General features: G+C 46.7%; 1 protein-coding gene across 1 annotated transcript; it reads left to right on the top strand.

Annotated features, from left to right (window-relative positions):
* Positions 1-178: 178 nt before the first annotated feature.
* On the top strand, positions 179-2,920 carry TPBGL (trophoblast glycoprotein like). Its single transcript, XM_030332789.1, has one exon. It carries the CDS (start codon positions 179-181, stop codon positions 1,352-1,354), a length of 1,176 nt encoding a protein of 391 aa, XP_030188649.1. The 3' UTR covers positions 1,355-2,920.
* Positions 2,921-15,253: the final 12,333 nt, after the last annotated feature.

Genomic DNA, 15,253 nt, shown 5'->3' with positions numbered 1-15,253 from the left:
CGCCCCAGACAGGAAAGTGAAGGCTCCTCGGACTTTAGAGCCAGCGGACGGACCGACCGCGACCGCCAGCCGCTCCGGGTCAAGGACTTGCCCCGGCCGCCCCCTTCCCCGCCCCCCAGGCGCTCCGAACTCACTGGTGAGCGCGGCGGCCAGGGCGCTGGATGCGGGGGCAGCTGCGATGGCCCCGCGCTCGGGACAGCCGGAGCAAAGGGGGCCGCTCCTGCCGGGGCTGCTGCTGGTGGCGGCGGCGCTGAGCCGGCCCGCCGCGCCCTGTCCCTTCCAGTGCTACTGCTTCGGCGGCCCCAAGCTGCTGTTGCGCTGCGCGTCGGGCGCCGAGCTCCGGCAGCCCCCGCGGGACGTGCCGCCCGACGCGCGCAACCTCACCATCGTGGGCGCCAACCTGACCGTGCTTCGCGCGGCCGCCTTCGCCGGCGGGGACGCTGACGGGGAGGAGGAGGAGGCGGCAGCGGGCGGCGTGCGCCTGCCGCTCCTCAGCGCGCTGCGCCTCACGCACAACAACATCGAGGTGGTGGAGGACGGCGCCTTCGACGGGCTGCCCAGCCTGACGGCGCTCGACCTGAGCAACAACCCTCTGCGCGCGCTGGGCGGCGGCGCCTTCCGCGGACTGCCCGCGCTGCGTTCCCTGCAGCTCAACCACGCGCTGGGGCGGGGCGGCCCCACGCTGCTGGCCGCGCTGGACACCGCGCTCGCCCCGCTGGACGAGCTGCGCCTGGTGGGCCTGGCGGGCAACGCGCTGAGCCGCCTGCCGCCCGCAGCTCTGAGCCGGCCGCGCCTGGAGCAGCTGGACGCGCGCCTCAACGCGTTGACCGGCCTGGGCCCCGACGAGCTGCGCGCGCTCGAGCGCGATGGCGGCCTCCCCGCGCCGCGCCTGCTGCTCGCCGACAACCCCCTGAGCTGCGGCTGTGCCGCGCGCCCCCTGCTGGCCTGGCTGCGCAACTCCACTGAGCGCGTACCCGACGCGCGGCGCCTGCGCTGCGCCGCCCCGCGGGCGCTGCAGGACCGGCCTTTCCTGGACCTGGACGAGGCTCGGCTGCGCTGTGCCGACGGCGATGCATACGGTCGCGGGGAAGAAGTGGAACTCGCCGGCCCGGAGCTGGAAGCCTCCTACGTCTTCTTCGGGCTGGTGCTGGCGCTCATCGGCCTCATCTTCCTCATGGTGCTCTACCTAAACCGCCGCGGCATCCAGCGCTGGATGCGCAACTTGCGCGAGGCCTGCCGGGACCAGATGGAGGGCTACCACTACCGCTATGAGCAGGACGCCGACCCTCGCCGCGCGCCCGCTCCGGCTGCCCCCTCCGGCTCCCGTGCCACTTCCCCGGGCTCGGGCCTCTGAGTGTCACCCCTTGGGGGTTGATGGCTGTTCCTGCCAGCTTATGACTTTACTGGGGCTGTCTGGCTTGAAGCCATGGGTATGAGACACCCGCGAGTTGGGGGCTTCGAGACTTGCCCCTTCCCGGCCTGAGACCTTTGGATTATGACATCCCCCCGACCCAGAGACCCCAAGCTGTACCCCCTCTCCCCAGCCTCTGAGAGCTCTCACCATCAAAGATCGAGAGACACCCCCTTCTGATTTCAGAAACCCTACTTGCCCATCCCAGGCTCTGACACATCCCTCCTAAACCACCAAAAAGCACCTTCCCTTTTCAAGACTCTCCAGGAAACTTTGTCCTTCAATCCGAAAGCCCTGAGACTGCCTCCACCACCCTGTACTTTGAGGCCTGCCCTCTCACTGGGAAACCATCCTAGACATTACTGACTCCCATCTCCAGCTTGGAGACCTCAACTTCCTTCCCAGGGCTCAGGGACCCTTACATCCCATTCTGGTCTCAGAAGCAGAGCACCCCCACCTGAAGGTTTTTGTGGACTTCGAACCTTTTTTCTCATCCTGGAGCTCTGAGCCCTCCATCCTGCAAACACCCACATCCCCAGACTCTGAGGGTTAGGCACCCTCCCCCAATAAGGGGATGTCTTTCATACTGCCCACCACCGCAGCTCTGGCTCAGGCTCCTCCCTTCCTTGGCCCAGGCTTGGGGCTCAGCTCCAACGGTCTCCCATCCCCGGGACAGTCATACCCCATTATAGCCTTAGTATGGAACCGATCCTCAGCCTTTCTCACCGGGGCTCTCTGATCCCCTAATACTCAGTGCTTGTCCCTAATCTCCAGACTCTCAGGTCTTCACCCGGATCTGAGTTTAATCTCCCTGCCCAAGTTTCAGGCTATCTATCCCCTCCTACACCCATCACTTGCATTCACTATCCACCTCTGCCATTCACTGGGTCAGGGTCCAGTGAGGAATCCATTCCTGGGATGTGCCCGCCCTCTTTCCTCCTAGGATGAGCTCTCCAGCCCTGCAAAGCAGGTGCAGGTGCCAAGCGTCCTCCAACCATACTGGCCCCAACCAGATGCCCATGAGGAAGGAGAGACTCCTGGGGGTTCAAAGTAGTTGGCTGGGCCTCAGAACCAGGGTCACCTGTACATTGTGGCCTCAGAGAGAGGTAGGGGAGGGGCTCTGAAGTGCTGGGAGCTGCTCTCCACACACCCTTTCCCACCCATGTGACTCTTTTCTCCCGGGGTTTCCTTGCTGTCATGCCCCCCTCCCCCATGCCTTTTGGAAGAGGTGAGGGGCCTCATTTCTTGTCTCAGGCACAAGCCATCCTGTTTAGTGTCAGAGCCTCAGTGCCCTGCCTTCTGCATGATCCCAAAGCACAACTGGTGAGTGGGGAGGGGGCTGCCTCTCCCTGACTCCCATCCCCTAGGTCAGGCAGAATGGCTGGCCTGTGCTGCCTCTACACACAGGAAGGCTCTCCTCCTTCAACATATTGGCTGAGGCCTGCCTTCCCACCCCCACCCAGGACATCTGGATCTCCCTTGGGCAGTTTTCTATAAAGTCTGCAATAATCTCGGATACTCTACTCTTGTAAGTGGTGCCATGTCATTCCTGCTGACCTTGGGGCATTGAAGGAGGTGGGAGGGGACACTTGGGAGGGCGTTTTGGACCTCCCTGAAGTGAGGCAGTGACCTTTGGTGTCTCCACCTGGCATATGGGGGAAGAGATAGGCTCTGACTGCATGTAGCAGGCATGGAGGGACTTCCCACTGTGATTGCATTGCTCTCCAAGCCAGCCTGCCTTTTATCCTCTGAGAGGGGGTTATCCACAGCCCATGTGGGATCCTACACTTCCTCTACATCCTCTTAACCCTGTCATTCTTCCTCATCACTGCGGTGAGGGTGGCGGCTGTGGGGGAGATGCAGTTCGACTGACAAACGCTAGCATCAGATGAGGCTCTCGGGGAGGAAATCCAGCTACAGAGAATCAGAAGCAGTTAATTCAGGCGGGAACAGAGGGATCATGATTTGCCACTTTGATATCATCCCCTCTGATGAGTTACCTGACATTCCCTTATGACCTGTGCCATGCTATGCTGTCCTGGCTAGAGGGCTAAGGACTGCACCTTGGGTATGCAGGAGGAAAAGCAGCCTAGAGGTGGAGAGGGGTGGGTGTGGATAAAATGACCCCTCGAGATAATGTGGAGCAAAACGACAGGTGGGTTCTGGGCCAGTAGGGCCAGGGTAAGCGGCATATCTCCTGCCCTAAGGTCCCCAGACTGGATTATTTTGCATTCATGGTCTTGGCGCCCTAGAACTACATGGCAGAAGGCTAGAATTCTGGCATTTTAGAATCTTAGGGCCACATAATGTTAGAATTTGTGCCTTCTAGACGCTGGAAAGGACCTCAGAGGTAAAGTGGGAAGCCACCTAGATCATCCCAATAAGGAGCACCCTCTTTCGATGAGGAGCTCACTCCCTCCCCTCCTGGGAGCATCCCTCTCATTGCCAGAGGAGTCTGCCTGGGACTCCCTGACAGTGGCAGCTCTGCCCCGGGGCCAGGAGTGTAGGTCACCCACGATAGCTCTTCACAGAATTGGAGATGGTGCCATGAGTCTCCTTATCTGTTCCCAGCAAATTCCCTACCCCTTCTCCCAGTCATTCCTCATGAGAGGGGGTCAGATTCTCTTGAAACGTTCCCATCTGTGAATGATCCTCAAAGGGTGCCCTGCCAGTCCCCCAGGACAAAACAGTAATGGTCTCTCTAACACAGGTTAGAGAACTGTGTCTCTAACAGGTCACCTCCCCAGTTCCAAAGATATGCCCTCATAAGGTAACATAAGACTGCAGTGAGTCCTGGCGAATAAAGCATGCTGTTAGCTGTGGGTTCATTGTCAGCAAAAATCTTTGAGGGTTTTATATGAGAGCTGCTGTTAAGCTAAGTACCAAATCAATAGTTGTCAAAAATCAACTAATTGAGTGCCTAATGTATGCCAGTTCATATTTAACCTCAGTGCCATTCACTGATTCCCGTTAAATGTCATTTCTGGGCCGTCATCCTTCTTGCAGCCTGTCAGTGGCCTTTGGCCGTATGGGACTATCAACAGGTCCCCAGGGCCCCTAGCCTTGCCTCCCCCACAAATCCAGCCAGCCATTCAGCCTCGACTGAATACAACTTTGCCAGTTCTAGAGAAGCTAATGACCCAAGGAGAATCCTATTTAACCATGATCTAGGGAAAAGAAGTCCCAGGAAACAGAGCTTAGAGTAGGGGCCCCTGGCCCAGCCTTGAGAGGCTTCTACTTAGAGGAAGTCACATTTAAGCAGGGTTTTGAAAGGGGAGTAGGACTTTGAAGAACGGAGAAAACTCAGAAGTATCAGCTGGGCAAAGAACTGGAGGCAGGAAGATCTTGTTAGTCTGAGAATTAGAGAATACCATTAATGGCTGGGGTTAGGTAGGTGGGTGTGTGTACATAAGTCAGATCTGCATTCCTCACATTCTTCACTGGGAGGCTCTGGAGGGATCTCTTCCCTTAGAGGATATGGGAAGCAGGATCACTGCACGGTGCCTCTTCCTTTTTGCTCCCTTCTGCCCATCCTTTTTGTGCCAGACGCTGGGCACTGGAGATAGAGAGAGGAATCAGACCTAAGCCATGCCCATGGGAGCCCAGATGGGCAAGGAGATAAGGGCTTTCACAGGAGCCCAGAAGAGGCCTTGCAGGAAAGGATAAGATGGAGGGGTCTGGCTGGCCCTGACCTGATACCCTGATGCCACCCACCCCTCCGGACGGTCTCAGCAGTGCCGAAGTCTCATCGATCGAATGACCAGCCTTCCGCTCTAATCATAAGCTTCTTGTGCTGCTGGAAGTCTGAGGTGGGCAGGGGGGTGCAAGGGCCAAGTGCCAGGGGGAAGAACTCCATCTGGTTTTTCCCCCTAAAGAGAGAAGAAGGAGAGAAAAGGTGTGTAACAGTCAGAAATGTGATAGACATGAAACCAGCTACGCTCTTTGAGAAACATGTCAGACACCCCAGGGTTTGTGGCCCTGTAAAAGCTGAAATTTCCTCTCAGAAACAAAGGGAAGCAGTGGCCTATCTCCTTGAGAAGACTTTTACTTCCGCAGCCCCTTTCCTACCCATGCCCTTCGGGTCTGCTGTGGGAACTAGGAAGGGCCCGGCTAGAGTCCAGAGGTCTGGGTTTCCATCTGAGCTTAGCATTATTTGCCACACCATTTGGTCCTCCGTTACAAATACTAGTTGAGACCCTACTGTGTGCCGGGTGCCGGAGATACAACAGTGAACATGGCAAAGCTGGCTCCTGCCTTCCTGGCCCAGTCCAACATTGACCTTGGACACCCCGTGCCCCTCTCTGGTTCCAGGTTCTTTTTGTCCAGGCTGGGACTGGACTTGTGACCTCCAGAGGTCCTGACTGCTCTCACTGAAGGTCATCTCCTTCATTAAGTCTCTGCCTGGCAGACTCATGGCCCTAATTTATGGACATGGCCTTTGCTGGACTGGGAGAAGCGATGGGGCAGTTAATAATACTGTGGTAATGTGCTTGGTGTCCTTTGGAGTCCCCTCCTCCACCCCCTCCCTCACCATCCCCACCCCCTCCTTCAGCACCGTCCCAGGCCAATTCACCTAGGGCCGGCTGGTCCCATGCGACCACTTCAACTAACTCTTCATTGTATTGATGGGGAAATTGAGGCCCAGAGAGTGTAGGAGGCCAGCCAGTTCACCCCAAGTGTCAGAATCAAAGCAGATCCAGAACCCAAGATACCTCTGGGGCTATCCCTGCCCTACTCTAGGTTTGAGTATCTGGCAGGGCTGTCTCGTCTCCTCACTCTCTATCTCCATCCCTCTGGTCATTCTTCTTAAAGCCAGACCCAAGCCTGTGGTAGCCTAGAGATGGGGCGGGGGGAGGGGAGGGGAAGCCAACAACAAAGGGTTTGGAGGACTTTGCAGCCTCCCATCAGCAGCTTCCAGCAGGCCTTGGAAACTTCTTGCAGGCAGAAACCCTTCTAGGGAGTATCTCTATCCTTCCCTGAGAGAAATGAAGGGTTCGCTCTGGAACCCCAAGCTCTGTGGTCCCCACGTATAAAACTCATTCTTCCTGAACCTCAGCACCTGCTGAGATGGACCAGATCCTGTTCCTGTCCTCAATAAAGACTGGGTCACTGTGATAATGGAAGCACATGGGGCCCCTAAATAAGGTGACCAACCAAACCAGAAAACTTTGGAGAGTGAAAGAGGCCACTGTTAATAGTTATATTGGGACAAGAATAATGTAGGACTGTTCCAGGCTGGTGGGCCTTGGACTCCAGTGACTTTTAACAAGACGTGAAGGGGAAAAGAAAAAGTGCTAGACTGCTAGACTAGCTAGTCTACCAACACTAGATAACTAATACACTCTCCGTCCTTGACCTTATCCTCCAGCCTCCTTGAACGTCTATTCTCCAGCTACACCAAACCACTTAGATTTTAGTAACTGAGCCCAGTGATTCCAGACCCCGTACCTTGGCTCACCTGGTACCCTCTGCCTGAAATGCTTTCCCTATGCAGAAAGCATCAGGACATCTCTAGTCCCCTCTGCTGTCCTCCCCTCACCTCTTCTTCCCATCACTACACCCGCTAGACCTTTATTTGTATAGATTGGTTTTCTGGCCCATTGTCCACACAGGACCAGAAGTTCCCCTCAGGGGTTGGGTCCAGTTCCCTTTTGGGTTCCCAATCCTGGAGGACAGAGATTTGTGAGCACTGTCCTTGCCCCACAGAAATCCAAAGCACCAGGGAAGAAACATCACGCAGGGCTCATGGCCTCCCCCTGCTGCATGTCAGATGCCCACTCCCTTTGGCTCCCATAACCTTCCACATCATTGAACTGAGGTTGCCGTTATAGAAGATGCCTGTATGGCTAGCTCCTTGTTACTGTTTAGTAAAGTGAGAAAGCAGAAAGAAAATGCGGCTATAGAATATGCAATCGTGTAAAACATAATTTATCCTTAGCTCCTCAACTTTGGCTTTTTAATACAATTCTAACTTTCTGGCCCTCCATTTGGAATATTTGTCCATCATCCCATCTGGGTTTGATCACTGGCTCAGCCAGCTCAGTCACAGGTCTTGGTTCCTTTACCCAGAGAGCTGCAACGACATCTGTTGGCCAATTTGTGGCAAAGTGGAACGAGTCTTAATTTTTCTTTGCATACATGCGCCATCTGCTGGTGAATATAGGAAAGTTCCTTCTTTTCAGTTCCTCACAATCCATTCAAGTATTTTATAAAGTGCCTATTATGCGCTATAAGCACTGTGCTAGGAAGAAACTGGGGGTTGTTCTAGGCACTTTATATATATTAACCCATTTTATTTTATTTTATTTTATTTTAAAAATTTTTTTTAACGTTTATTTATTTTTGAGACAGAGAGAGACAGAGCATGAATGGGGGGAGGGGCAGAGAGAGAGGGAGACACAGAATCGGAAGCAGGCTCCAGGCTCTGAGCTGTCAGCCCAGAGCCCGACGCGAGGCTCGAACTCACGGACCGCGAGATCCTGACCTGAGCTAAAGTCGGACGCTTAGCCGACTGAGCCACCCAGGCGCCCCTATATTAACCCATTTTAGCCTGATGACAGTCCTATGAAGTAGTTATTATTATTCCTATTTAGAAATAAATAAAATAAAAAGAAATGAAGAAACCAGACACATAAAATGTGAATGATTTGCTCACACTGCTAATATGGCCACACTGCTAATAAAGGGCCAAATTGGGCTTAGAACCCAGAGCCCATGTGCTTATACCATAAACAAGCAAGACTTATGAGGGAAATAAACAGAGTGATATAAGAGCAATGGGGAAGCATGTCCTTGACTAGGGTAGTCAGGCAGACCCCTCTGAGAAGGTGGCTTACCTTGACGGATGGGAAGAAATGAGTCTATAGGATCTATCAGTCCAAGCAGAAGAAACAGCAGGTGCAAAGTGCTGAGATTGAATATTCAAATATCGAATGGGAGGCCAGTCCTAGCCAATGTCCATAGCCTCTCCTCACCTGCCTAACTTCTTCTCATCCTTCAAAACTCAGTGAAGCAATTCCTCCTCTGGGAAGCCTGTCTTATTCTCCATCTTACCCACCCCACCTATACCTGATGACCCCTACTTAGTGCTCTCATGGCATGCCATGACTACATGTCAGCCCCATCTCCAATATCCCTCAACAGCAATTCCAAACCTTCATTGTCATACCTTATCCTCCTATGAATCTGTGAGCTCCTTCAATGGGTTATATTATTTATCTTTGTGTCTTCAAGGGTCCATCATAAGTTCCAGCAAATGGCACATGCCCAGTAAATATTATTTGCAGTCTGTGATATAAATTGTTTACTTTCTTTTTTGCTTTATTTATTTATTTTTTTTTTTTGCTTTTGCTTTTTTATTGAGATTCAGACTTGAATAAAGTAAAATCCACTCTTTTGGGCTTACAGTTGATTTTGACAATCAAGATACAGAACAGTTCCATCATCCCCCAAGTCCCTCCTGTAGTCTCTTTGTAGCCACCCTCAATCCCAGCCCCTGGCAACTAGGGGTCTGTTTTCTATCTTCCTAGTTTTGTTTTCTCCAAATGTCATATAAATGGCATCATACATATTTGTTCTTTTAAGTCTGTCTTCTTTCACTTAGCATAATGTATTTTAAGATCCATGTTATAGGTATCACTAGTTTGTTCATTTTTTATTGCTGAGTAGTATTCCATTGTGTGGCTGTACAATAGTTCATCCATTCACTCTAACTGAAGAACGTTTGGGTTGTTTCCAGCTTTTGACAATAAAGGCATTATTAACATTCACATGTGGATGTTTGTGAGAACATAACTTTTCCTTTCTTTGGGGAGTAGCGCTGTCAAGTCTTATATAAGTATATTTAAATTTATAAGAAACTGTAGGCTGTTTTCCAAGGTGTCCATACATTTTACCTTCCCAACAGCAGTGTATGAGTGTTCCAGTTCCCCCACATCCTCACAAGCACCGTTTATTGAAAGGACAACTGGGTTGCCTTTGAACTTTTTTGGAAAATCAATTGACAGTATATATGCAGATCTATTTCTTGATTCTGGATTCTGTCCCATCAATGTAGATGTTTATTCTTTCACCACTACCACACTGTCTTTATTACCATAGCTTCATGGTAAGTCCTTAGATCAGGTAGTAGATAATTCCAACTTTGTTTTTCCTTTTAAAAACTGCTTGGCTGTTCTAGTTCTTTTAATTCTCCATATACACTTTAGAATCACCTTGTCTATATCTGCAAAAAACAAGCCTGCAGGGATCTTGACTTGGATTTCATTGAATCTGTAGTCAGTTTGGAGAGAATTGGTATCTTAACAGTATTGAATCTTCCAGTCCATGAATGTGGTAAATGTCTTAATTTGTTTAGGTCTTCTTTGATTTCTTTCACCAATATTTTGTGCTTTAGAGATGTGCATCAAGATTATGCTCATATTTTGATGCTCATATTTTAATACTGAAGTATTTCCATTTTGATGCTGTTGTTAAATGGTGCTATCTTTTTATTTGACATTTTTTTAAGTTTTTTATTTATTTTGAGAGAGAGCATGAGCAGGGGAGAGGCAGAGAGAGAGAATCCCAAGCAGGTTCTGAGCTGTGGGATCAAGACCTGAGCTGAAATCGAGAGTCAGACACTTAATTGACTAAGCCACCCAGGCACCCCTGGCATTTTCTTTTTAATTTCAATTTCTAAGTGATGTTACTATCCAGAAGTACAATTGATTTTTGTATATTGATCATGTATCCTGCAACTTATATAGATTCACCGATTGGTTCTAGCACTTTCTTTGGTAGATTTCTTGGGATTTTCTATGTAAATAATCATGTTGTTTATGAATAGAGACCATTTTATTTATTTCTTTACCGTCAGTGGACCTTTTATATCTTTTTCTTGCCTCATTTTACTGGCTAGGACCTTCAGTAGGACATTAAATAGGAGTGATGGGAACAGTCATCCTTGCCTTTTTCCCAATCTTAGAAGAAAATCATTCACCACTACCACACCATTTCACCATTAGGTACGGTGTTAGCTGTAGGTTTGTTGTAGATGCCCTTTATCTAGTTAAGACAGTTGTTGTTGTTGTTGTTGTTAATCAGGAATGGATATTGAAGGGGGGCCTGGGTGACTCAGTCGGTTGAATGTCCGACTTCAGCTCAGGTCATGATCTCAGGGCTTGTGAGTTCAAGCCCTGCTTTGGTCTCTGTGCTGACAGCTCAGAGCCTGTAGCCTGCTCCAGATTCTGTGTCTCCCTCTCTCTCTCTGCCCCTCTCCCACTCCCTCTTTCTAAAATAAATAAAAACATTTAAAAATTTTTAAAAAGGAATGGATATTGAATTTTGTCAAATGCCATTTGTGCATCTATTGAAGTAATTTAGCAGCATCCCATAAAATTACTTATTTTTGTTTTCATTTTCATTTAATTCACAGATTTTCTAATTTTCTGTGTGGTTTTCTCTTTGATCCATTTACAAGAGTTGCTTAATTTCTAAGTATTTGTAAATTTTCTAGATGCTTTTCTATATTAATTTCTAGTTTAATTCTGTTGTAATCTGAAACATCTTTTTTTATTTAAATTCTTTTAAATTTGCCAAGGTTTTTTAGACCCAGAAAATGGTCTTTCTTGGTGAATGTTACATGTGTACTTGAAAATAATGCTCATTTATTGTTTTGAAATATTTGATTAATATCAAATATCAAATATTAATAAAGGTGAAATATTTGATTAATATCAGTTAAGTTATTGATAGTGTTGTTCAGGTCTTCTACATCCTTAGATATAGTGTTGTGGATTTGTATATTTCTCCTTTCAGTTCTGTCAGATTTTGCTTCATGCATTTCAAAAACACAATTACTAAATGTATATACAATTGGGATTGTTATGTCTTCTTGGTAAGTTGGCATTTTTATTTTTATATTATGTCCCTCTTTATCCTTGATAACATTCCTTATTCTGAAGTCTACCTTGTCTTCTATTAATATAACCACTTCAGCTTTCTTTTTATTATTGTTTGCATGGTTATCTTGTCCATCTTTTTACTTTGAACTTATCTTTGTCTCTGTATTTCAAGTGGGTTTCTTGTAGACAGCATATAGTGGGACTTTTTTTAAATCAACTCTCACAATCTCTATCTTTTAATTGTTATATTTAGACCACTTACATTTAATATAGTTACTGATATGGTTTGATTTAGGTCTACCACTTTTACTTTTTTGGTTGTCCCCTCTGTTTTTCATTCTTTTGTTCCAACTTTCCTGCCTTTTTTTGGAATATGTGCTTATTTTTTAGTATGCTATTTTATCTATATTTTTGGGTCCATTTTAATTGTTGCTCTACAAATCACAATATACATAATAATCTTTCTCAGTATACTTAGGGTTAATATTATATCACTTCAATATAATACAGAAGCTCTACAGATAGGTCTCTTTATCTTTCCCTACTGAACTTTACATTAAAGTCAATATAGTATAGTATAGTATAGTATAGTATAGTATAGTATAGTATTTTATCTATGTACTGTGACAACCCTACTAGACAATTTATCGGTTTTCCTTTCATCAATAATACATATTTTAAAGAACTTAAGGGGACCAATGTAGCCCTTCATAATTTACACAAATAATCACCATTTCTGTTGCTCTTAATTCCTGAAGATGTGGATTTATCTCTGGCATAATTTCCTTTCAACCAAAAGAACTTTTTAGTTTTTATAAGAGCAGGTCTGCTGACAAATTATTAGTTTCCCTTCATGTGAGTATCTCTTTATTTTGCATCATTCTTTAAAAAAAAATTTGTTTTAATGTTGATGTATTTTTGACAGAGAGAGAGAGAGAGAGACAGAGCATGAGCAGGGGAGGGGCAGAGAGAGAGGGAGACACAGAATCCAAAGCAGGCTCCAAGCTCTGAGCTGTCAGCACAGGACCCAATGTAGGGCTTGAACTCACAGATTGTGAGATCATGATCTGAGCCAAAGTGGGATGCTCAACCGACTGAGCCACCCAGGCACCCCTATTTTGTATCATTCTTGAAGGATATATTCACTAGATACAGAATTCTAGTTTGACAACTATTTCATGTTAGCACTTAAAGATGCTGTTTCACTCTCTTCTGGCTTCCATGCTTTCTATTGAGAAAGCTCCATCAAATCATCATTCTTCGTAAAGAATAAGATAGAAGAATGCGTCATTTTCTCTAGCTGCTTTTAGGAATTTAGAGTTTATCTTTGGTTTTCAGCAGTTTGGTTATGTGTGTCTATGTATGGTTTTCTTTGAGTTTAACCTGTTTGAGGTTTGCTCAGCTTCTTGAATCTGTAAGTTTATACCTTTCATTCAAAGATTTTTTTTTCTGCACCAGACTTTTTCTCCTCTCTTCTGGGAGTTCAATGACATGAATCTCAGAGCCTATATTATGTCATAGGTCCTTGAAGCCCTGTCAATTTTTCTCAGTTATCCCTCTTTTTCAGATTGAATAATTTCTATTAATCTATCTTCAAGTTCATTGACTTTTTCCTTTGTCAACTCCATTCTACTATTAAGCGATTATCCAGTGAATTTTTTATTTCAGATATTGAAGTTTTTGGTTCTAAAATTTCTATTTAGCTCATTTTCAAGTTTCTATATCCCTTTTTATTTTAAAGGGTTTTTTTTTAAATTATTATTTTAAGAGAGAAGGTGGGAGCTGAGAGAATCCCAAGCAGGTTCCATGCTATCAATGCAGAGCCCAATGCAGGGCTTGATCTCACAAACTGTGAGATAAGGACCTGAGCCAAAATCAAGAGTCGGACACTTAACCAACTGAACCACCCAAGCACCCCTATGTCTTTTCTGAGAACTATCTTCCCATTCATTTCAAGTTATAATCAACCACAAAATCTTTTTTTATAATTCCAACATCTAAGTCTTCTTAAAGTTGGCATATGTTGATTGTATTTTCTCTTGATATTTGGTCATGTTTTTCTGGCTCTTTGTATATTGCATAATTTCAAGTTACTATACCTGAAAAGGACACTGTAAATGTTATATTGTTTAGACTCTGGGGTCCCATTATAATCCTTCATAGAATGTTGATTTTGCTATTGTTGTTTCAAGAGGCAATCAACTAATTTAGGTTCAGACCCTAAGTTCTCTCACCTTCTGTTGGTGGTGGTTCTAACCTCAGCACAAATCCACAAAAGAGAGAAAAAAAGGAAATGCACCCCATGCAGCTTACTTCTCCAAATTTTGACTCCTATGTACCATCTGCCTGCTTTTGTTTAATTTTCAGAGTCATTAGATAATGTGTTTAGTACTTCTGTCAGGAATTTTTATGTAATCAGTTGAAGTGATAGGCTGTAATGGACTTACTCTCTTGGCTATAATTTGAAACTCCTACCCATTTTATCTTGATTTGCTAGAGTTTAAAAAAGCTAAGAGAAATGAAGTCCCAAAGCACCATGAAGACAGTGACAGCAGGAGAAAAGCTCAAAGCTAAGAGGCAAAAACAAATACTCCCTCTCCCCCCCCCCCCCCCATTTACAGTCCTGTTTAGAGGTCAGGGCACTCCTCAAATTGTGGTATCTGGGCCAGTATGATTATTTTTATTTTTTGGATGAGAAGATTCGAGGAAGAGCTGATTTGCTATTTGGTCTCAGATCTAATCCCATGATCCTCCCCTGCTCTGTATTGCAGGGCATCAACCATTGCAAACCACATATCCTAAGATTCCTTGAAAATTAGCTTTTGATTAGATTCTGCCAATAGTAGGCATGGGCATGATGTTGGAGGGCAGAAAGAAAGGAGAAACCAGAGTATTTCTCCTACTCTCTCTGCTTTGAGTAGCATCCCCAGTGACAGATGTGTTTCTATGGTGGTCTGAATTCCTCAGATACCCTCTCCCTCAATGTCCCTAGTTCCTTAGCTCTGTAACTCCTCTCCCTGTCCTTCCACCCTCCAGGTGGTAGTGGTTTCCAGTTGCACCTAATCTCTGGGTTACCTCCAATTTCACTTGCCCTTTTAACTATTGCAATATTATAACCAGTTTCATTAATAAAATCCCTGCTCCTGAAATACAGGCATGGGGTATTTCTCTGGACTCAGACTGATATAGACCACGAGGGAGGGCAGAATGAAAGCCCTAGCTCAGGTCTCTTAATTCAAATGTCAGTGTCTTCCCACTACCCTTCTCTGGCCTAAAGGGAGCATCAGAGGAAACAGACCACCTTCTGGTTAACCAGGAGGGCAATGCTTTGATCTAGGTTGCACATTATTTTGGAGGAATGTAAAAAAAAATATTTTTCATACATAATCAGTTTTCTGGGAAAGTCATCTTACATTCATCAGCATTTTTCTTTTGTGTTAATACAGCACATTATCATGTAGAACTTTGAATCTTCCTCACATATATCCCCACTCCTCCCATGTGTTCTTTTGGAACAGACAATGGGTAAGTCATGGAAAGTGAAGCGACTTCAGGGAGACCCAGTAGAGCAGGAGATGAGAACTGAATAAGAACCAGGTCTGGGGTTGGGGTAGGATTCCAGCTGAAGTGGTTGGTGTTGCCAAAAAGAATATGGGATAACTTTACCTGAGGAGCAGACCAGGGGTCATGGGATCTAGTGATGTCTGAGAGGGAAAAGAAGTTTGGCAACTTCCCCAAGACCATAATACTGGTAAATGGCAGAGCGGGAAGGAGAAAGCTCTTTGGCAGTTTCCAAAAGGGGTGCAGGAACCAGGTTGGAGTTCGGGCCACAGAAAACAGAAGAAAACACCTGACCCAGTCACAGGTCCTGTCCACCATTCCAGGGAAGCAGGGAGAGAATTTACTGGTCTGTGTCTTACTGGGAGCTAATGAGACAGAAATGAAAGCACATCCAGGA

The sequence above is a fragment of the Lynx canadensis genome, chromosome D1, assembly GCF_007474595.2.
Source record: "Lynx canadensis isolate LIC74 chromosome D1, mLynCan4.pri.v2, whole genome shotgun sequence".
Classification (NCBI taxonomy): domain Eukaryota; kingdom Metazoa; phylum Chordata; class Mammalia; order Carnivora; family Felidae; genus Lynx; species Lynx canadensis.
This window is presented reverse-complemented; position numbering and strand designations above follow the sequence as displayed.